General features: G+C 37.5%; 1 protein-coding gene across 9 annotated transcripts in view; it reads right to left on the minus strand.

Moving 5' to 3' along the window:
• The window catches only part of VPS13B (vacuolar protein sorting 13 homolog B), an 802,500-nt gene that overhangs the window by 162,746 nt on the left and 615,878 nt on the right, over window positions 1-23,876 (minus strand). For 8 of the 9 annotated variants that reach the window (XM_028500192.2, XM_024115869.3, XM_024115872.3 and 5 more), the window contains exon 36: window positions 21,770-22,165. In XM_028500192.2, coding sequence (XP_028355993.1) covers window positions 21,770-22,165 — 396 coding nt within the window. The remainder of the gene's footprint in view (window positions 1-21,769; window positions 22,166-23,876) is intronic. The other variant, XM_028500193.2, reaches the window with a different exon arrangement.

A 23,876-nucleotide genomic window follows, 5' to 3' on the forward strand; every position in this document is an offset into this window, starting at 1 on the left:
TTACAATAGCCAGGACATGGAAGCAACCTAAGTGTCCATCGACAGATGAATGGATAAAGAAGATGTGGCACATATATACAATGGAATATTACTCAGCCATAAAAAGAAACGAAATTGAGTTATTTGTAGTGAGGTGGATGGACCTAGAGTCATTCATACAGAGTGAGGTAAGTCAGAAAGAGAAAAACAAATACCGTACGCTAACCCATATATATGGAATCTAAAAAAAAAAAAAAAGATTCTGATGAACCTAGAGGCAGGACAGGAATAAAGACAAAGATGCAGAGAATGAACTTGAGGACACGGGGAGGGGGAAGGGTAAGCTGGGACAAAGTGAGAGAGTGGCATGGACATATATATACTACCAAATGTAAAATGGATAGCTAGTGGGAAGCAGATGCATAGCACAGGGAGATCAGCTCGATGCTTTGAGACCACCTAGAGGGGTGGGATAAGGAGGGTGGGAGGGAGACGCAAGAGGGAGGGGATATGGGGATATACGTATGCATATAGTTGGTTTACTTTATTATACAGCAGAAACTAACACAACATTGTAAAGCAATTATACTCCAATAAAGATGTTAAAGGAAAAAAAAAAAAAAGAGATGAAAGATTAAAAAACACCTTAGGCCCACAGCATACACGTTTCATAGTAGAGTACCCATGTTGGCTTTTCAACTCTGTGAAGACTGGAAAACTGCATATATGTTGTATGTTCCTACTGTAGAAATAAGACACACAACTTCTAATCTTCCATAGAGGACAATCACACTCACAAAAGCATTAGGGTTAAGACTTTTGTTAAAAATTATGATGGTGAAAATCAATTTCTTAAATTTGTTCATCAAATATATAGTGGCACTAAGACTTCCAGTTCATTTACACAATTTTATTGATTCAGAGTTATACTTTACTTAAAGAAAAAACAGAACAGTAAATAAAAAAATTGAAACAGGCCCTCAAATACCCAAGAATCAAAAATTATCTTTATTAATGGAGCTTAGAACTTAAGTCACAATTTCTGACTCAACTGCATTACATTTCCAAAGATATTTAGTTCTCAACAGTAAGTACCTGCTAAATGAAACACACCAATTCATTATTCAAAAATTTGTCATAATGGGAGTATACAAGTATAGGCTTAATTCAGTACAGTCATCTAGCAAATGAGCATTAAGGGAATGTCAGAATTACAATACCCTTTGTTCTCAAATACATGCATCTTCGTACTACCCTGCAATGAAATACCCAATTATCTGGTGGTAATCTTAATGTGAATGTTCTATTGGTCCCTCACACGAGAAGTGTTTAATATCAAAGCTCTCCTAGGGTTTTTAAAAAAATCTTACTTAATGTTTATCATTCTCATCAGGCACCCAGATTAGATAATTCTGGAACCCACTTTGAGGGTTCACTCTTAGATAGGTTTCCAAGACTTACCAATTTCTATATCATTCTCCCCAACTCTATTATTTTAAAACATCAAGCAGGAGAGACCTTAGTAATCTAAGTGACTGAAAGGGAAGACCACACCACCTTCACCAGTAGATTGTGACCATCCCAGAGGCAAGGACTATCTTATGCAGTATAGGACTAGTCAAAACAATAGTTATTCAGGACATATCCTACTGTACTAAATGACAGTTTAGAATCTGATCCTATCTTCAGCTGTCACAATATATTTCTTAATTGACAGGCAGGAAAGAAAAGTGCTTAAATCTTTGCCATTCTTCATTTTCCATCTTTCTATCACAGAATAGTAATGCTGGGTGGAAGAGACCTTAGAAGCCATCTTTCCAAGTCCCTTCCTCTAAAAAAAAAAAAAAAGAAAAAAAAAGAAATCCTTTTCATTTTGAAATAATGTTAGACCTACCTAAAAGTTGCAAAAATATACAGAGTTCTCATGTATCTTTCACCCAGCTATGTAACTATAGTACAAACACTGAAATCAGGAAATTCACTTTGGCATAACACTGTTAAGTAATCTACAGATTTTATTTAAATTTTGCCATTTTCCTCCCTAATATCCTTCTTCTGGTCCAGGATGCAATCTAGGATCCTTAGTCTCCTTTAATCAGTGACAGATCCTCTAGTTTTTTTTTTTTTTCGTCTTTCATGACCTTGAGTCTCTTCAATAGTCCAGGCCAATTATTTTGCAGAATATCTCTCAATTTGGGTTTATCTGATGTTTTCTCTTTAGAATGAGGTTATGCATTTTTGGCCAGAAAACCAGAGAAGTGATACCCTTCTCAGTGCATGATAGTGGGGAAAGTGATATTGATGTTTTACTACTTGCTGGTAATACTAATGTTCATCACATGGCTAAAGTGGTGTCTGCCAGATTTCGTCACTGTGAAGTGATTATTTTTCCATTTGTAAACAATAAGTATCCTGTGGAGAGATATCTGCAGATTATGCAAATATCCTCTATTATATCAAACTTTTACCCATTAATGTTAGCATCCATTAATGCTTCTTGCCTGCAACAATTACTACTGTGGTGTTGGTAATGTTGATTTCCTATTTCTCTTACTCTTCTACAATTATTAACTAGCATTCTATAGTAAAAAAGAGCTGTCCTTTCTACTCTATTTATTAGTTCAATTATTTATTTATACCAGTATGGACTCATAGATATTTATTTTATGGGTCCTAATCTAATACTATCTTTATTTTACTTTGTTGCTTAAATTGAACCAGCTTTGGCCATTGGGGACCCCTTCAAGCTGGTTCCTGTGTCACTGTGATATACCCCCATCATTTTTTGAGAACTTCTTTACTTTCTGGCGGCAAGATGTTTCAGGCTCAGCTGTATTTTTCCCATCCCATCTCTGGCATCAGTCATTTCTCCAGAGCTTTGGTTTCTTTTGCTGAAGAATGGCATCTAGAAACCAAAATCTGGGTGGTAGTTATGCTCATTGTTGCTAGGGTATCACTGTTTCTAGGGCCTCTCAGCAGAGAGGGCTAAGAAGTATATGTGTGTCTACTGCCCATGTATACACACACATCTATATTACTGTATCTATCAGTAAATATATTAAAAATCATGAATTCATACTGATACGTCTGGTTCTAATCAAAAACCACAGGAATTGGTTTCTAGCCTCTTCCCTTTTCTTATTTGTAATCTCTTCCTACAACAGTGAGAAACCTGCAGAGTACTTCTTCTGATGTGTTGATGTCTGATCATCCCTAAAACATCACTTTGGAGAGAGTGGTCAAAATTAAAGCAAAAGAACTAAGACAAAAACAAAGGACAACTTTATTAAAGCAAAGGTAATTATCTATCAAAGAAAAGACTATCAAAAGCAAGGGCTGATATTTATCCCTAGAAGTCTCATTAAGAATGGGCTTGACAGCATTTTTTCTGGAGCATACAGAAGAACGAGATTCCCTTTCTCCTCTATAGCACTTTCCATTTATACGAAGATATTTGTAAGCATATGATAAAATCTTCTTTGTAGAAGTAACTTAATACATACAGAATTTGAATCTTACTGGATATTTCTACTGTGCAGCAATGGCCTCAAAATACTGATATTGTGTACTGTCTAAGTTTCTGAGGTTCTGCCTTAAAACTAGAACTGGAATGACAAAATCTGCATCATGATTCCTTACCGTATATTCCTCAGAAAGTGCCTATCCCTTCTCAAAGAAGAACGTGAGTAGGGTTGGTGGAAGGTTCTTCTTAACTCCCCAAAGTTACACAACTAGAAGTATTGATATTTATTAGCTAGGGTGAGGAGGGATATAAGACAAAAATTCTAGACTTGCATTTTTACATTAAAAAAATCAAAACGTTGACAGCTTTTGTGTTACTGTGTACACTGTTAAACACATGAACATTTTCCTACTGTCATACAAATTCTCTTCTTTCTTGCTTGGGTAGAGAGAACGAGATACCTAGAATTCTCAGGAGAGTAAAGGTAAAGGTAGGGACTGAGACCTTGGGAAAATGGCCTAGAAATAGGAAGCTAAGGGTTGGGCAAACATTTGGGAGCCTGAAACAAGAAGAAAGAAGGTGGGTCAGACTCAGGTGAGCACTGAGGAAGGCAGGAGGAGACACAATGTGCCTGAAATACAAGAGGCCTTACAGTTGAGGCAGGCACTGACCCAGCTACAGCTATATTCCAGCAATAGCAGAATTTAATGACTGGTTTTCTAGAAAGTAGACTAGTAGGCCTAGGAACCTGCCGAAATTTCTAGATTTTCAGGTTTGGTACTCCCTGGAGTTTGATCTGGTTCAAGGATGAACACGAGGCTTAATGAAAAACAATGAGGTACAATAATACTTTGGGGAGAGTAACCTTTCCTCTTGCTTTCCGGTTTTGAAGGCAAGAAAATGAAGGTGTTAGAGCTGCCGGCTGCCACCATGTGTCAGCTATTTCAGTGAACTTCTTTACTATAATGGCCTTAAGGATAATTTCTTATGATGGTATCCATAACCATGCCTAATTTCTTAAATAAGTGCTACTCCCATGCTTCTGTCTGTAAGGAATTTGGATATACTGGATCACCTCCAACTTGATATTTATGCATGCATGCATTACTCATTCAACCAATGTTTACTGGTTATCTACCATATATTGGGTATATACAAAGATAAAGTGAATAATTTGCAATTTTCTTTCACATTACAAGATTTTTCCTTTTTTAGCCTCAAGTTCTGAAATCTCAGTAAGCATTAGAGGGAAAAAAAGACAACCAACAACATTTATAATTTTGACTCTGTTCAGCAAGTGAACTGTTGAAAAACACAAATACTTCCCTATTATCATACAAACACTTTTAGTTTTTGCTTTTTATTCACTTTATGTGCTGTCAGTTCTTTCACCCTAATCAAATACTTAATTGAATACCTATGTGTTGAGTCGCTGTTCTTTTCTTTACCCCTTCATTTCCCCAATAGTTTACCCCTCACTCTATTCTTAATTTTTTCTAATCCTTTATAGTTTGTACTTGCCTATTTCTCAGGTCTACCAGCATTGATCATGGGCTCGTATGAACACAAAGCGGGTATTGATAATTTAAGATGCTAATGTTGGCAGTGAGGATACAGGAACAGGCACTGCCTGAATGCATTACGGAAACACATGACCTATAGATATAAACGTGCCCTGCCTGGTCCCTTCTGTCTCCTTTCTTTTCTTTCATGTCATACACCTACATGGAAATCAGGAAATTAGGCGTGGTTTGCTTTTGAGACATGTAAGTAGTTCAACTCATCCCCATGTGCCTACCTGCCCACTACACTTCCTACACACACCAGCCTGCTGTGGCTCTGCTCCTCAACGAGGGGATCCAGTTACTTGCGGCACCACAGAAAGGTTCACCCACAAGTACCAGTTTTTAAGTTTAAGAGAGTCTCCATTTCCTTTTGAACATTTCCTGCTACATTTTTAAAAAGGTACAACAAAATAATAGAGAAACATGTTAGTTCAAGTGGTTTTAATCTTGGTGTAAATGACCAGTAATAAGAGATTATGGTGATCACTTAATAATAAAGAGTGGTGATAAATTTCACAAAGGGTCATCGGTGAATGGTAAAGTAAAGTTCACACTTTTACCACAACCTATGAAAATAATCCCTGGGACTCGTGACAGAGGTATTAATTCTCCTTTCCCCATTCTTTTACTCTTTGAGAAACTCGCCTATGGGACATCATCCCTTCCTTTTTGTTTTTTTCAATCAGGAAACATACTAAGTATCTTCCTTGGGATAAAATGAATATTATTTTATATATCACCACACATATAAACCGAGGGCCACAGAGAATACTCAGAGTTCATTTAAGATTGATACTTATACATTCAAAATCCGGAATAAATGGCAACAGAAAGTGAGTTAAAGGCCTGTGTTATTCTTCTTCCTAATGGACTAATAATGCAAGGTGGGACAAAATGACTATAAGTAAAAATTATAAAAAACTAACTTCTTGGCATTGAAACATTGGAAAAGGCTGAATAATTTTGTGAAGTTTTACCACTCCTCTACCCCTGTGTGTGTGTGTGTGTGTGTGTGTGTGTGTGTGTGCGTGCTTACATATAAGCAAATATGACTATATGTTTATTTTTGCTCTAGCTTATATACCATTCTTCATTTTCCATCTTTCTATCACAGAATAGTAATGCTGGGTGGAAGAGACCTTAGAAGCCATCTTTCCAAGTCCCTTCCTCTAAAAAAAAAAAAAAAGAAAAAAAAAGAAATCCTTTTCATTTTGAAATAATGTTAGACCTACCTAAAAGTTGCAAAAATATACAGAGTTCTCATGTATCTTTCACCCAGCTATGTAACTATAGTACAAACACTGAAATCAGGAAATTCACTTTGGCATAACACTGTTAAGTAATCTACAGATTTTATTTAAATTTTGCCATTTTCCTCCCTAATATCCTTCTTCTGGTCCAGGATGCAATCTAGGATCCTTAGTCTCCTTTAATCAGTGACAGATCCTCTAGTTTTTTTTTTTTTTCGTCTTTCATGACCTTGAGTCTCTTCAATAGTCCAGGCCAATTATTTTGCAGAATATCTCTCAATTTGGGTTTATCTGATGTTTTCTCTTTAGAATGAGGTTATGCATTTTTGGCCAGAAAACCAGAGAAGTGATACCCTTCTCAGTGCATGATAGTGGGGAAAGTGATATTGATGTTTTACTACTTGCTGGTAATACTAATGTTCATCACATGGCTAAAGTGGTGTCTGCCAGATTTCGTCACTGTGAAGTGATTATTTTTCCATTTGTAAACAATAAGTATCCTGTGGAGAGATATCTGCAGATTATGCAAATATCCTCTATTATATCAAACTTTTACCCATTAATGTTAGCATCCATTAATGCTTCTTGCCTGCAACAATTACTACTGTGGTGTTGGTAATGTTGATTTCCTATTTCTCTTACTCTTCTACAATTATTAACTAGCATTCTATAGTAAAAAAGAGCTGTCCTTTCTACTCTATTTATTAGTTCAATTATTTATTTATACCAGTATGGACTCATAGATATTTATTTTATGGGTCCTAATCTAATACTATCTTTATTTTACTTTGTTGCTTAAATTGAACCAGCTTTGGCCATTGGGGACCCCTTCAAGCTGGTTCCTGTGTCACTGTGATATACCCCCATCATTTTTTGAGAACTTCTTTACTTTCTGGCGGCAAGATGTTTCAGGCTCAGCTGTATTTTTCCCATCCCATCTCTGGCATCAGTCATTTCTCCAGAGCTTTGGTTTCTTTTGCTGAAGAATGGCATCTAGAAACCAAAATCTGGGTGGTAGTTATGCTCATTGTTGCTAGGGTATCACTGTTTCTAGGGCCTCTCAGCAGAGAGGGCTAAGAAGTATATGTGTGTCTACTGCCCATGTATACACACACATCTATATTACTGTATCTATCAGTAAATATATTAAAAATCATGAATTCATACTGATACGTCTGGTTCTAATCAAAAACCACAGGAATTGGTTTCTAGCCTCTTCCCTTTTCTTATTTGTAATCTCTTCCTACAACAGTGAGAAACCTGCAGAGTACTTCTTCTGATGTGTTGATGTCTGATCATCCCTAAAACATCACTTTGGAGAGAGTGGTCAAAATTAAAGCAAAAGAACTAAGACAAAAACAAAGGACAACTTTATTAAAGCAAAGGTAATTATCTATCAAAGAAAAGACTATCAAAAGCAAGGGCTGATATTTATCCCTAGAAGTCTCATTAAGAATGGGCTTGACAGCATTTTTTCTGGAGCATACAGAAGAACGAGATTCCCTTTCTCCTCTATAGCACTTTCCATTTATACGAAGATATTTGTAAGCATATGATAAAATCTTCTTTGTAGAAGTAACTTAATACATACAGAATTTGAATCTTACTGGATATTTCTACTGTGCAGCAATGGCCTCAAAATACTGATATTGTGTACTGTCTAAGTTTCTGAGGTTCTGCCTTAAAACTAGAACTGGAATGACAAAATCTGCATCATGATTCCTTACCGTATATTCCTCAGAAAGTGCCTATCCCTTCTCAAAGAAGAACGTGAGTAGGGTTGGTGGAAGGTTCTTCTTAACTCCCCAAAGTTACACAACTAGAAGTATTGATATTTATTAGCTAGGGTGAGGAGGGATATAAGACAAAAATTCTAGACTTGCATTTTTACATTAAAAAAATCAAAACGTTGACAGCTTTTGTGTTACTGTGTACACTGTTAAACACATGAACATTTTCCTACTGTCATACAAATTCTCTTCTTTCTTGCTTGGGTAGAGAGAACGAGATACCTAGAATTCTCAGGAGAGTAAAGGTAAAGGTAGGGACTGAGACCTTGGGAAAATGGCCTAGAAATAGGAAGCTAAGGGTTGGGCAAACATTTGGGAGCCTGAAACAAGAAGAAAGAAGGTGGGTCAGACTCAGGTGAGCACTGAGGAAGGCAGGAGGAGACACAATGTGCCTGAAATACAAGAGGCCTTACAGTTGAGGCAGGCACTGACCCAGCTACAGCTATATTCCAGCAATAGCAGAATTTAATGACTGGTTTTCTAGAAAGTAGACTAGTAGGCCTAGGAACCTGCCGAAATTTCTAGATTTTCAGGTTTGGTACTCCCTGGAGTTTGATCTGGTTCAAGGATGAACACGAGGCTTAATGAAAAACAATGAGGTACAATAATACTTTGGGGAGAGTAACCTTTCCTCTTGCTTTCCGGTTTTGAAGGCAAGAAAATGAAGGTGTTAGAGCTGCCGGCTGCCACCATGTGTCAGCTATTTCAGTGAACTTCTTTACTATAATGGCCTTAAGGATAATTTCTTATGATGGTATCCATAACCATGCCTAATTTCTTAAATAAGTGCTACTCCCATGCTTCTGTCTGTAAGGAATTTGGATATACTGGATCACCTCCAACTTGATATTTATGCATGCATGCATTACTCATTCAACCAATGTTTACTGGTTATCTACCATATATTGGGTATATACAAAGATAAAGTGAATAATTTGCAATTTTCTTTCACATTACAAGATTTTTCCTTTTTTAGCCTCAAGTTCTGAAATCTCAGTAAGCATTAGAGGGAAAAAAAGACAACCAACAACATTTATAATTTTGACTCTGTTCAGCAAGTGAACTGTTGAAAAACACAAATACTTCCCTATTATCATACAAACACTTTTAGTTTTTGCTTTTTATTCACTTTATGTGCTGTCAGTTCTTTCACCCTAATCAAATACTTAATTGAATACCTATGTGTTGAGTCGCTGTTCTTTTCTTTACCCCTTCATTTCCCCAATAGTTTACCCCTCACTCTATTCTTAATTTTTTCTAATCCTTTATAGTTTGTACTTGCCTATTTCTCAGGTCTACCAGCATTGATCATGGGCTCGTATGAACACAAAGCGGGTATTGATAATTTAAGATGCTAATGTTGGCAGTGAGGATACAGGAACAGGCACTGCCTGAATGCATTACGGAAACACATGACCTATAGATATAAACGTGCCCTGCCTGGTCCCTTCTGTCTCCTTTCTTTTCTTTCATGTCATACACCTACATGGAAATCAGGAAATTAGGCGTGGTTTGCTTTTGAGACATGTAAGTAGTTCAACTCATCCCCATGTGCCTACCTGCCCACTACACTTCCTACACACACCAGCCTGCTGTGGCTCTGCTCCTCAACGAGGGGATCCAGTTACTTGCGGCACCACAGAAAGGTTCACCCACAAGTACCAGTTTTTAAGTTTAAGAGAGTCTCCATTTCCTTTTGAACATTTCCTGCTACATTTTTAAAAAGGTACAACAAAATAATAGAGAAACATGTTAGTTCAAGTGGTTTTAATCTTGGTGTAAATGACCAGTAATAAGAGATTATGGTGATCACTTAATAATAAAGAGTGGTGATAAATTTCACAAAGGGTCATCGGTGAATGGTAAAGTAAAGTTCACACTTTTACCACAACCTATGAAAATAATCCCTGGGACTCGTGACAGAGGTATTAATTCTCCTTTCCCCATTCTTTTACTCTTTGAGAAACTCGCCTATGGGACATCATCCCTTCCTTTTTGTTTTTTTCAATCAGGAAACATACTAAGTATCTTCCTTGGGATAAAATGAATATTATTTTATATATCACCACACATATAAACCGAGGGCCACAGAGAATACTCAGAGTTCATGTAAGATTGATACTTATACATTCAAAATCCGGAATAAATGGCAACAGAAAGTGAGTTAAAGGCCTGTGTTATTCTTCTTCCTAATGGACTAATAATGCAAGGTGGGACAAAATGACTATAAGTAAAAATTATAAAAAACTAACTTCTTGGCATTGAAACATTGGAAAAGGCTGAATAATTTTGTGAAGTTTTACCACTCCTCTACCCCTGTGTGTGTGTGTGTGTGTGTGTGTGTGTGTGTGTGCGTGCTTACATATAAGCAAATATGACAAGATGTTTATATTTGTTCTAGCTCATGAGTATATAGGCATTTGATGTATCATCCTTTACATTTTCTGTACTTTTAATTTTTCCCTTAAATTTCCAAGAATGACGAGAGAAGAAAAGAAAGAAAAAAATTAAAGAAATATGCTACAAAAGTGTAAGATTTAGAATGGTCACAAACTTTAAAAGCATGAATATTATTAAAGCTATTTATGCAATCACTGATCAGGTCATTTTTTAAAATTTAATTTTGAAATAATTTCAGGCTTTCAGCAAAGTTAGTATCTTTCATGCAGCTTCCCTTAATGTTAACAACTTACATCAACTATAGAATGAGTCTCGAAAGCCAGAAAATTAACATCGATACAACGCTACTAACTAAACCACAGACCTTGTTTGAATTTCACCAGTTTCTCCCTTCATGTCCTTTTCTTGTTCCAGGATCCAACCCAGGATCCTACCTTGCTTTTCGTGACTGTGGGATAAGGTCATTTTTGACTGAGTATATTACATCTTCTCTCTACCTCCTTCCATTCAATAGAATGCTTTTCTGCCTGATTCTTCCCTTGGTTTCTTTCAAAAATCTGTGTTTATATATTTAATTTCAGCTCTAGCAAACTAATGGCAGGTACTTAATTAAACTAAATGAGGTGTATCAACATTGAGAAGTAATTTCAGGAACAACTTGTGTGATAAATAGAAATAATCTTGGTTTGTTTGCATACTGACATACTTTTCATTGAGTGTAAAAATTTAGTTCAAGGAACAAACAGTTTCCTGACCTTTAAAATACTCCTTCAGAAGACTAATAAATGGAAACCACTTGCTTTGGAGACTGTTTACAAAATGCTGCCAGCCCTACATTGTCGGTCTCTACTAGACCTTTACTAGGGCTCCTACTCTCTACATGCTGACTGTGCAAAGTGCAATCTACAGCAAGCTTCTGTATGTCTTTAGAAAGGGTACTCAAGGATGACATGTGCTAGCAGAGCATATCCAGGTATTTTTATCCAGCTAGAAATAATCTAAGGCTACTAGGAAATCAGCAAGCATGTGTTAGATACAACCAGGAGTCGATTTGCGTAACAGTGAAGCATAAGGATGACTCAAAAAGTGAGGAAGAAAAATTTTTGTAAGCATGATCCATAAAAAGATGACCATAAATGACTAGAAAAAAAATTCTGTGAGTCTGGTCCACTAAAGAGATGATTAGGAATCTTTTCATTTCTAGTTTCTTCAACTAATTATGTTGAAGCACATAAAAATGGCACTTGGGTATTTTTATTTTATTTTATTTTATTTTTTTGGCCGTGCCATGTGGCATGCAGGATCTTAGTTCCCCGACCAGGGATCGAACCCACGTGCCCTGCAGTGGAAGCATGGAGTCTTAACCATTGGACGGCCAGGGAAGTCCCTGCACTTGGGTAGTTTAACCATGAAAATAGCTTGTTTTCCCCCTCTTGATCAGAATATGTAAGTGTTTCAGATCCTATTTAGTTTACATTCTATTTTGTAATAAGCCTATATCTGCCTCTGTTATTATAGTAAGTCGTAACATAGGATAAGATTAACAAATGAAACAAAATACAACAAAACTGTCAGAGAACTACATGGACACAGATGTTTAAGCTGAAAGGGATGCTGGTGCTCCCCAACACAGTTACTAAAAAGTCTGGTCCTCAAAACGAGAGTCCAGTTGGGTGGTCGACCTGCTAACATGTATCCCTTCTCTAAGGCACTTGAGATTTCTCATGGGTGGGATTTCCAGTCCTCAGGGACTCTCATCTAGTCCTTATCAGTGAGTAAAAGCTGGGACTTCTAGTCCAATCCAAACCTCTTCTTTTGGACATAAGAAAATGACAAGTAGCAGGAATAGGATTTTATTTTTCTTTCATATGAAGAAAGGGAGAATTACTCATGGAAGACAAAAATGTCTATTGAGTTGGCTATTTATACTTGGCCCTTGTCTGGGGAAGGTATTTTTTTTTGAGAAATGTTTTAAAACTCTCGGATCCTGGAAAAACTGAACTGAAAATACCAAAGGGTGACGGTGGATACGCTTTGCCTCTTTCTTCCTCTCCCTCCAATGCTTACTGCCACCATGCTTACTGTTTTCACAGTTGTGTCAGTTTATTAGGAAAATAAAACTTCACTGGATCATGTGGCTATGTTAAAAAAAAAAAAAGCCTACTAACAAATCTGACCATGCATATTGGAAAGTGTATAGCAACCTTCTCATAGAGGAAAGAATACAGTAGCTGGTTAATTTAATGAGGAAACTGCTGGTGAATCAATTTTTTTTTAAAGTAAGTCACATGAATGGAAGAATTGGTATCAACTCAAACAATGTTGAAAGCAAAATGACTTCCTAAGTGATTTACTGCAATGGCTTAGAAACTGGTATTAATCTACATGATCCAGGTTTTCAAAGACTGGTTTAGTAGAAAGTCCAGAAGCCAGGAGACGTGTGTTATAGTCCCCACTGCACCCCAGAGTATCCCTGGACAAATCACTTAATCTCGGCACCCCTAAGTGAGGGAGTTAGGCCTAGCTCAGTAGGCCTCAACCTAGGGTTCTCTGACACTTAGGGAGTCCCACATAGTAATGGTGGTCCATGAGGTATTTTAAGTATTTCAAAGATCCTGAAAGAAATCATGAATTTGTTGGAGACAGGGCCGAAGTGTACTAAGTTTTTTGGTTACAGTAGTATCTGGTTGGTATAGTCATGCTAGCTATCTTATCCCAAATACAGTGTGTTTGGATGGTGGAGAGAAAAGGACAAAAAGTGTTCTTGATAAAGAGGATGATCTCCGAGATAATTTTCAGCTCTAAAATTTAATGTTCTATGATCTCAGCATTCATGTGGTATGACTGAGTTGGGAGAGGAAGATACAAAAACACTAATATTTATTGAGGAATTTAATAAATGTGTGCCAAGGAATGTGTAGGGTACTCTGTGTACGTTATTTCACTTAATCCACTCAACAGCCCCATGAATTAAGTATTTTTGCCTTTATTTTGGAAATGAGCTGTGTTGTAACTTTTACCACAGTCAACTGCCAGCAAGTAGCAGGGCTGGGAATGTCTTCCTCCTTCCAGCACCATGTTGCTTTATAAAAACTACTGCTATTAGTTAGCTCTTAGTAATTTCATTTTTCCCATTGGTAACAGGGTTGTGAATAAATGCTTTTTCCTGTCCCCGGCTGTCTTGCTTGGCCTCAGTATACTATGCCAACATAGCCTACAGGGCCAGAGCCCCAGCCAGAGAGCAAAAGAACATCTAAGATGTGTCTTCAGTCACTTATCACCGACAGGGTTGCCTTGCCAGAAACTTTCCTAGCAAATAGCCTTCTGGTTTATGTGGATGAGAGGGCAATTTGCTGTGACCGCAGCAAAACTAAACACTGTCACAAATTCAGTGGGGTGGGGGATATTTACTTCTAACCCTCTCTTTTTCCACAGTCCCAGTTCTAGGAGCTACAATAATTCTTATCCATTTCACCTAATACTAACTTATAAAGTGCCATCATTAGGATGCAAAGGAGACACTACTAAGAAAAAGATCTCTAGGGACGTCCTTGGTGGCGCAGTGGTTAGGAATCCGCCTGCCAATGCAGGGGACATGGATTCAAGCCCTGGCTCGTTAAGATCCCACATGCCGCGGAGCAACTAAGTCCATGCGCCACAACTACTGAGCCTGCGCTCTAGACCCCGCAAGCCACAACTACTGAGCCCGCGTGCCACAACTACTGAAGCCCGTGCGCCTAGAGCCCGTGCTCCGCAACAAGAGAAGGCAGCACGATGAGAAGCCTGCGCAGTGCAACAAAGAGTAGCTCCCGCTCACCGCAACTAGAGAAAGCCCGAGAGCAGCAAAGAAGACCCAATGCAGCCAAAAATAAATAAATAAATAAATAAAATTTAAAAAAGAACAAAAAAGAAAAAGATCTCTAGTATTTAATTGCTAGAACTGGAAACTTTCTTCTCCAATAGCATTTTGCTATTGGAGATATTTTCACGTTAATTGATAGCATTTTTGTTGTCTCAAATGCCCTTTTTTCTCCTGTCCAAGGAATACTGTTTTAATATGCATATATGGGAAATTTTTACCAGTTGTCCCTTTTTTTCACCTCAAATGTATCTAAATCTAGAAAAATGGTTCTTTCCCATATCTTTGTTAAATCTAGGAGAAGAAATAAAAAGCACTGATTTTTTTTTCTATAGTACATAAGCACACGAAGTCTAGTGCAATGGACTAGAGCCCTGGCCCGGGAAGATCCCACATGCCGCGGAGCAACTAAGCTCATGTGCCACCACTACTGAGCCTGCGCTCTACAGCCTGCAAGCAACAACTAGTGAGCCCACATGCCGCAACTACTGAAGCCCGCGCGCCTATAGCCCGCACTCCGCAACGAGAGAAGCCACCGCAACGAGAAGCCCGCGCACTGCGATGAGGAGTAGCCCCTGCTCGCCGCAACTAGAGAAAGCCCGCAAGCAGCAACGAAGACCCAACGCAGCCAAAATAAATAAATAAATAAATTTATTTATTTAAAAAATACATAACCAGAGGCCAACAGTTTTCTAGCAGTCTAGATTAAGTTTGGAATCGGTAACTAAAAACAATAGGGGGGAAGACTAATCTAGCTGGAGACAAGATTTGAAGGTGGGTATACTTGGGAGAGTGTAATAACTGTACTGGATTTCTCATTAGAAGGGAGCAGAGTCTTAGGAAGACTTCACATTTCCCAAGAGAACCATATTTACACAATTAACAATTCTTTTGTTGAAAAAAAAAGCTTTCATTATTGCATGTGGACACATGTGGGCTGTGTAAAAATATAAGAGATGTGTAACCCATGGTAAACACAAAGTAATGATCTTAAACAGGCCAAATCCTTGAACTCGTCATTAATAAATGTCTCTCCTGCATTCAGCTACCCAGGCTGCTGGGAGCCTGTTTTCTTCAAGTACTTCAAACACTGAAATCCAGGAACATTTATTATTTTAATCCATTACAGGCAGTGCTTGATTTAACTTTATTGGTTGCGGTGGTGGTAGTGGTTATAAGTGGGGGGTACAGCAATGTTCTTTTACACATCATTTCAAAAGGGCTTAATTATATTTTATAGTTTGGGCCAGGAATTCTACTTGTTTTTGGTCTAACAAGGTTCAAATGGAGTTCAGGTTGGTGATTAATCAGAAGAAAAAGTCAGAGATGGTTATCTCTCTGAGATGAGCTCATCTCCCTCTGCGAAAGGCTGGGCAGGTACATCATGTTCACTGCGCCACAGCACATGAGAGTACTCTGACATCCGAAGATGGCTGCTTATTGGATGATTTTTACTTTTCAGGCAGCCTGGAAATTAGCACATCAGAAATTTCACCCAGTGGTTACCTTCTAAATTTCTGAAGTTACTATCCTATGTATTTAAAGCCTTCTCGTTAAAATCCAAAACAGCTATGGTAACCTCACAGCACAGAAAAAATGTACACGAAGAACAAAAGTCACGTAACAGACATTAAAAAAAACCCCACATAGACCCTTTAGCACAGAAAAATTTAAATATTCCAAATGAAAGATGTAAAGACTGAATTAATATAATTTGGTTAAATAAAACAAAACAAGAAAAAATAAGTGACCATAAAAATAGGCCTGAACAGCATATATCTACTAGTGAGTTTTTAAAAAATATCAAACGTTCTTAATTTTTTACCTCTCTTTTTGAGGGGGTGAAAAAAGATAATTTCTAAGATAGTAGTATTAACATTGCTTATTATTGACCAAAATTCTATCTAAACATATATTACCGATAACAATTACAGCCGGGAGAATACAACTTGTGTGTTGGGATTTCTTCTCCATTGCATACCATTTCTAAGAGAGGGGACAAGATAATTACTTTCCAAGAGACTGTCTTATACATTTATGGTTTTTATTTCCCGCTGTACTAGAGAATAAATATGGAACATAACTTTGAAAAAAAGTTATGAGAATTATACTTTTTCCACTTATTTCCCATTCAATTTTTAGAACTTCCTATTTTACCTTTTTTGAATGTCTCAATAGTCCACCATTATGCACAGAAAAATATCACTTTTGAAAAAAAATCAGTAATCCACAGGTAATTTAAGAGTAAAAAAAGGACAGGCCAGTTCATCAGTAGCAACTTTGAACCTTGTTATGAAGTAATAGGAGGGAATCTGACCAGGATTAATAGTGGTCCTCAGTTCTGGGATGAGGAGTGTCAGGTTACACGGACCTCTGGGCCATCTGTTCTGCCTGCCTACATTTTACTTCTGCAAAACTATAAACGCACCTCTACCTCAGGGACTATAGAAAGGCATTAGAATTCTTCTGCTTTTCATTATCACAAGATTCAGTAACTCACTTCATTGTCAAGATAATAATTCCCTTTCACTCTTTCTTTTGCGCTTGCGGGGCATGGCCGAAATGACAAATAAAACCCCAGATGTTAACAGACCCAATGAGGTCTCCACCTTTCCTTGAGTGTTGGGTTTAAGCTACTTGAGACACAGTGTCAAAAATGACAGGACACTGATGCCCACACCCAATATTCATTAAGGTTTGTTAGTGATTTGTATAGCTGTCTACAAACAGTACTTCCACTTCAATCCTCAGTGGCTGTTTAAAAGTTAAGTTTGTCCTCTGGCTTTAACAGTCAAAGAATTCATTTCTTATTGTTCAGGCACTGGAAAAAGATGCTATTTCTTTCTAAAAGTAACAAAAGTCTTTGGGGTGTTGTAAATGGCTTGTTATTGCAATATATTATTTTAGGTAGTCATATATAATTTAATGTTTTATTTCCCCTCAGGTTTACTTGCATTTCTGCAGCATCCAATGGCTATGAAAACGCCTTAAGGAGATTTTCCTCAGGAGATCCAGTTGACTCTGGAATAAAAAGCTGGAGCTCCACTTTGTATCAATTAATAACCTGCTTTCACTTTTCAGTACATGAAAAGGAACTCTAGGTTCTTTACATTTTTACTGGTCCTGAATTCAGTGAACATGAAAAGAGGCATTTGTATACATGAAAAATAATGTGGTTATGCTTTCTTTCTTCCTACTTTTGTTTATACACAAAGATAAGTACATCTGGATGACAGAGGCTGGGGTAGTGAAAGTTATTTAAACCACAGCTCTTTGACTAGGAATTCAACTCATTGCTTTCTGTATGGATGAAAAGTAAAAGTCCCCTAAGTCCCTATGGAAGGGGGATTCTTGCAACTTTTCCCTAATTCTGACTAAAATGCCAGCCAAGATGGCCTCACTTAGGCTCTTCCCCCAACCTTTTGTGCCACCTAACTTGTTCATATCCTATTTCCTTTTCCCTTATCTACATGGAGTTTGCTAATCGACGTGCCCCCAAGAAAGAGCAAGGCAGCCTAAAGCACAGCTATTTCACAGCCCGAATTGTGTACCCTTGTTTGCCGAAATCTAAGAAGTGCCGCCCTAATAGAGCCATAATTTACTCTGACAAGGAGAGCTAAAGTCTGCAGCTCACTCCCCACCCTGCCTGCGCAAAGTGCTACACTGCTGGTTCAGAATTTATAGCTACATACTTAAGGTTTCTCCAAAACACTATACTTCAAGCAGCAAAAAAGACTGTGTGTGGGGGGGGTGGGGGTGGGGGTGGGGGGGGGAGGGCTACTTTTAAAAAAGAACATACTACAGAATGGGACAGATTTAATGGCTAGCAAAAGAAATATCTGCCTTAAAATGTTTCAGAAAATAAGATATGATTTAGAAAGAAGATTAATTTCGTTATCAATAACATAATCATAGAAAATTTGGCAATATTATACACAATCATAGAGATTTTTGCAATTACACACCAATTTAAAAAAATACAAGCATTACATCTTGTATGTAAAGTTTTAAAATTTAGGGCCATTTTACCACAGACACATGGGAGAACGTAAGTATTCTAGCAGAAATAAGAGTTAGGTTATTATAAGTCACTGTTACACTAGCATCTGCAGAGTGGAATTAAAAAAAAAAACCCACGTTCCTTGAAACTCGGATAGTTTAGGGCCACAGAATGGTACAGGAGGCTAAGAAGAACTCAAGGATTTTTTTAAAGTGGAAAATATTTAACCATTTTGTTTTGTTTCAAATGATGAAAACATTTCGGTGAATAACCTGTACATATTTTGTTGCAAAAACCAGTAAATGAACATAAAAGCATCTCATATTTAAATGTATTGACAATGTCTTGGGGAGAATATTAACTTTCCTCTTTCATTCTTTTATTATTCCCTTTCCACATACACTTCCCATAATCTTATGTCGGTTTAGATGATAAAAAATATAATCATTAGGCAAACTCAAATAGTTTTTGTACTTTTCACAAGTGAAGAAACATGCCTACGACACATTCCCAATTGTGTTTCTCTAAATATTACTTAGAACATAAGATTCCTCTAGCATTACAAATCTATTTCAGCTCCTAAATTAAAACTCATCTGGAAAGGACAGCTTTACCCTGTTTATATAACATTGTCATATAAAGAGTGTTAAAAAAAATATTTCACTAAAAATAGCTTGCGTAAGTTAGGGATTAGAGTAGTTTCTGCTGCTATAATTGTTCCTTTGTAGTTTTTTCCATGATGTTTTTTGCACAATGTTTTTGACTGTGTTTATTAAAGTCAGCACATCAAAAAGGATCAAAGAGAAAGTGAGTGAGAACCAAAGAAACCCCAAGTGTGTTGTCTCATTGGAGAGTTATGCAGATTCGCATAAACAAGTGCAAATTGTTGAGGTTTTAATGAAAATTTTCTACAATTATTTTATCTTAAGTCATTCTATACAATAACATCTGTACAGCAGATGGCTATGCTGTACCAAGGCAATGTTCCTTTTTCTTTCTCTGTTTAATAGTACATCTGAGATGACTACTTTTGTCACTGTGCTCAATTTGGTTCAGCAAATAATTTGAAAAGTGCAGCTGCTGCAGATGGTCACAATAGTTACATAAACTGTAAAATCAAAGACACAGTTCAGTATAACTGTATTAGAGTCAAACTATAAAAATCTGACATTAACTCCACTGAACTCAAAGATACACTAGAAAAATTTTTGGTTGAATACAGAGTGATGTCACTTGAAAAATACAAAAAGAAATATGACTACTGGTAGGAGGGTTATTTTATTTTTTTGCTGGGAAATATTTTTTACCACTTACCAAAAATATACCTTAAGTATACATTTGCATATATTTCATCCAAGTTGCAAAGCATGAATTTTTAAGATATGCAAATATACAATGAAATTAATGTTCAAAGCTTAAATCTTATTTTACTTTTAAAAAGTTTTCCTTTGTTAAAGATCAATTTCTGAAAAATATGTAGTAATCTCTTAATTATAATTTCCTAGAAATCACTCTACAGCAATAACTAGAACTGACCCTGTTACTTCACTTAATTATAATTTATTATTATTTTGCTGACTTTGTTATCTTTTAAACATTTGAGCACGCCATCACATCAAGCAGAAATGTAGAGTAAACAGATGTGGTGTTTGTAATACTCTCATAATAAAACTGTTTCTATTAATTAAATGGCTAACTTCAATTTGATCTGACTAGTTGATGCAAATAACTACTTTAGAACATTTGCAGGACACAACATAACACAGAGTTATATCAAGTATGTCTTAGTCACAGCTAAAGTTTCTACTTCTGCATTTAACTAGATTTAAGAGTATAACTGTAAAAGGAGTATAAAGGGAAAAAACAAGTTACAAAACCAGAATGAATCTACTACCTTGTAAAGCTCAGTGAGAGGATTTTAATTATATTTAAGAGATATTTACTGAGAATAGACACTATTAAAATTGGATAAAATATGAGTAGCAAATGAATGAAACAAGAAATGAGGATGAAGAAAGAAAAGGACCTAGAATTGAGTACAGTACATGTTAAACGCTTTCATTCTGTTTGAGTCCTAACCTTTCCTTGCTATGATTAAGGTAAAACTGAAAAGGCGTGGGAATGGCCCCAGTGTTGTCTGGGTTGTAATTTATTTGTGGATAAATCAGACATTGTAGCCTCCAGTGCTTCAGAGTCTTTCATGTACCATGGACCTTACATTTTTCATTTCCAACTTTTAAGACAATAAAAAAAATACAGTGCTTTTAAGCTGGCTTGGTCACAAATATTTCTGATGAGAAAGAAATCAATCATTTATTTTTTTGGCCTAAAATTCATACTTCTCAACTACAAAACTCCTTCTTTATCTCTTCAGCTACTGCCCAAACTGGCTATACAGTTAGTCTCCAGCTGCCACTTAATTACTTTTTCGTAAGCAACTAAGTTGCATACAGTTTCAGGATTTACTTTATCCCTGGCACTATCCCTCTAGCCCGACTTCTTTCCTGCAAATTGAAGTGCAAAAAAATGTTTTCCTTTTGCTACTTTTACTTTCAAAGTAAAATTTCTGGCTTCATGCCCTGAACTTTAACAGTAGCAGTTTCTGTGACTGACGATGGTTATTGCCCACCTGTACCTTGTCTTTTCTCTTCCCCTCACATTCCTTCTGCCTGACCTTTTTGATTCAGTGTGAAAAAGCACGTAACAGTTGAGGAAAATGTAGATGTCACTGCCTGTTAGTTTCTCACCTCTCCACCCATCAAGGACATTCAGTTGCCGAGTCCACGGCTCCCTAACTCAGCCAGGCACTGAAGCATGGCCTTTCCTTGCAGGTGTTTCTGCCCGAGAGTCCTCAATGGCATCGTCTTTTCAAAGGTGAACCTTGGCTTCTATCACATTTCGTGTAGCATTACTGCCACCAGAACAATTTTTCTTTTTTAAATAAATTGTTACCAGTAACTTAATGTAGCACATTGGAATCACCTGTAGGGTTTGTCGGAACACACTTTTCTGGGCCCCATGCCCAGACTTTCTGATTCAGGAGGTCGGGGTAGAGTCTGAGAATTTGCATTTCTAACAAATTCCCAGATGCTGCTGCTGCTGCTTCTGAGACCCACTTTAAAAGCTACTATTCTAACGGCTCACAAACTTGATTCATACTCTGTTCTTCCACTACAGCTATTTTAGGTAAAAAGAAATTTAGGAATGGACAGTTACAAAGACACCTGTAGGAACATGCCTGAAGAGGTAGATAGGAACGGCTTAGTTTACGGCATTAACATACTTAGGCTCAAATGATTTGTTATAACATTTTCTTTAAAATAAGGCAACAAACCAGAAATGTTCCCAATCTCTAATGGCTCTTGAAACTTTTAAACTCTACTTGATATAAATCTTCAACATTATGCAGTTTTAGATGTTAACAAGTCATCGTCATCTCCCTCTCCCCTTTTCTGAGACTTACCAGGCACTTTTGGCGCTGCTTTGATATTAAGGCTTCCATTGAGGGTTGATAAAGAGGCTAACAGGCACGGTTTATTAGGATGGGGGACAGTTTCCATGGAGACCACAATCTGAGTAGTATGAACAGAAATTTTTTGAAAGCAGGAAACCGTTCTCCACACGTTTTCTTGAAATGGAATCTTTTGTGCTCCATCACCATGAACTTTAAGCTTAGACAACTTTCCACGGTAACATTTGGAGGCTGGAAGCTCATCCTTATTCAGCATGGTGTCTGACAGGGCTGAGGTCTCTTTGCTGTGTGCACTTTTTATCTTCTTTAAAAAATGGTTTATCTGATCCAGCTTGGTAAAACTCAGGTTTGCTTTCAAAGGCTTTGATATATCCAAGTTGATGTCTGCTGTAGAATTGAAAAGGATAAGAAAATTACTGAAGCTCTCCTATTGAAAATAGGCCTTTACTTCCCTGTCAAGCTCCTATTTCAGTTTCCCAATGCCTGTACTGTGGACTCATTAGGATGTCAGATGTTATAATTCTTTTACTTACCACCTAACCTTTCCATGTAGTTACTTGAAGGAACAGTTTCCCTGGACTACTTACATGCCTACATTCCTGTCTCAATCCATGTGACTGTCTGTCTGTTCCTGACAGAGCAAAGGCCACACACGGACATCTACCTCTGCCCTCCCACTCTGAGGTAAAATTAAGCAGCCTTTCCAGTTTGTTACTGAACTGACATTCTTTCCTTCAAGGTTAAGAGGGCTTCCTCTAGTACCCAGCACAATGTTTGACACGAATACTGGTATTAATAAATACTTGTCCAACTGATTAACTGGAGTAGCCTCCCCTACCACTCTCTGATAAAGTATATGCATTTGTTTCCCCTCTGTGACCCACTAAAACACAGAAGAGTCCCTACATCTTTCCTTGGACTCTGCATGGATAAAGTTTCAAATACCTCGTCCAATGTAAGACTGAGATTTCTTAAAATCCATTTTACGTGTGTCATCCACCGGATGTTGTCCTTATTTGCCACTTACTCACTTAGTCACCTGACATTAAAACTAACTAGGCCCTATCATTTCTGTTTTTGCCTTCTCACTTCTGTTTTTATTATCAATAAGACGTAAGACTGTAAGGGCTGTCAAGGCAGAGCATGCCACTCATGTTTATACCCAGTGCCTGGCACAGTGTGTTTCTCATATGTATGTGTTCAATAAATGGTTGAGTTTAACTGAACCTATAACAAGTATTCTTTTCACTGGAGCCTGATGTAATACAAGACATAATCACAGACGAAGCTGGGAAGAGCAAAGTTATCAAGCAGGTGAAGTTAATATTCTGTCTGTTTTCAATAGGAGGACCTCTTCTCACCTTCCTCAGACGTCAGCACCTTAGAGTTTCCTCCTGGCTACCCAGGCTCGCTCAGGGTACCATCCCTTTTAAGTGTGCCTTTCCTGGTGTTTCTTTAATCAGGCTAAGCAAACTCTGAGAGTCCTGCTTCTAGCCAGTTGTCCACCGGAAAGGGTCAGACATCTGAGTCACCCTTCTGCAACACTAAAATGTTCCCTGCTCCCTACATTCATTTAAACAGGAAAACAACACCCTAATTTAAAGGAATTATGTTTTTTAACATCTTTATTGACATATTAACTCATATCATACAATTTACCTATTTAAAGTATACAATTCAATGGTTCTTAGTATACTCACAAGATTGTGTAATCATCACCACTATCTAATTCCAGAACATTATTACCACCACCAGGGAAAAAAAAAATTCCCATGCCACTTGGTGGTCCCTACCCATTCCCCACTTCCAGCACTCAGGCAACCAGTAAGCTAATTTCTGTCTCTATAGATTTGCCTATTCTGGGCATTTCATATAAATGGAATCACACAAAATCTGGCTTTTTGTGCCTGGTTTCTTTCAGTTAACATAGTAAAAGTTTTTTTTTTTTTTTTTTTTTTTGTGGTATGCGGGCCTCTCACTGTTGTGGCCTCTCCCATTGCGGGGCGCAGGCTCCGGACACACAGGCTCAGCGGCCATGGCTCACGGGCCCAGCCGCTCCGCGGCATGTGGGATCTTCCCGGACCGGGGCACGAACCCG

The sequence above is a fragment of the Physeter macrocephalus genome, chromosome 15 (assembly GCF_002837175.3).
Source record: "Physeter macrocephalus isolate SW-GA chromosome 15, ASM283717v5, whole genome shotgun sequence".
NCBI classification, from domain to species: domain Eukaryota; kingdom Metazoa; phylum Chordata; class Mammalia; order Artiodactyla; family Physeteridae; genus Physeter; species Physeter macrocephalus.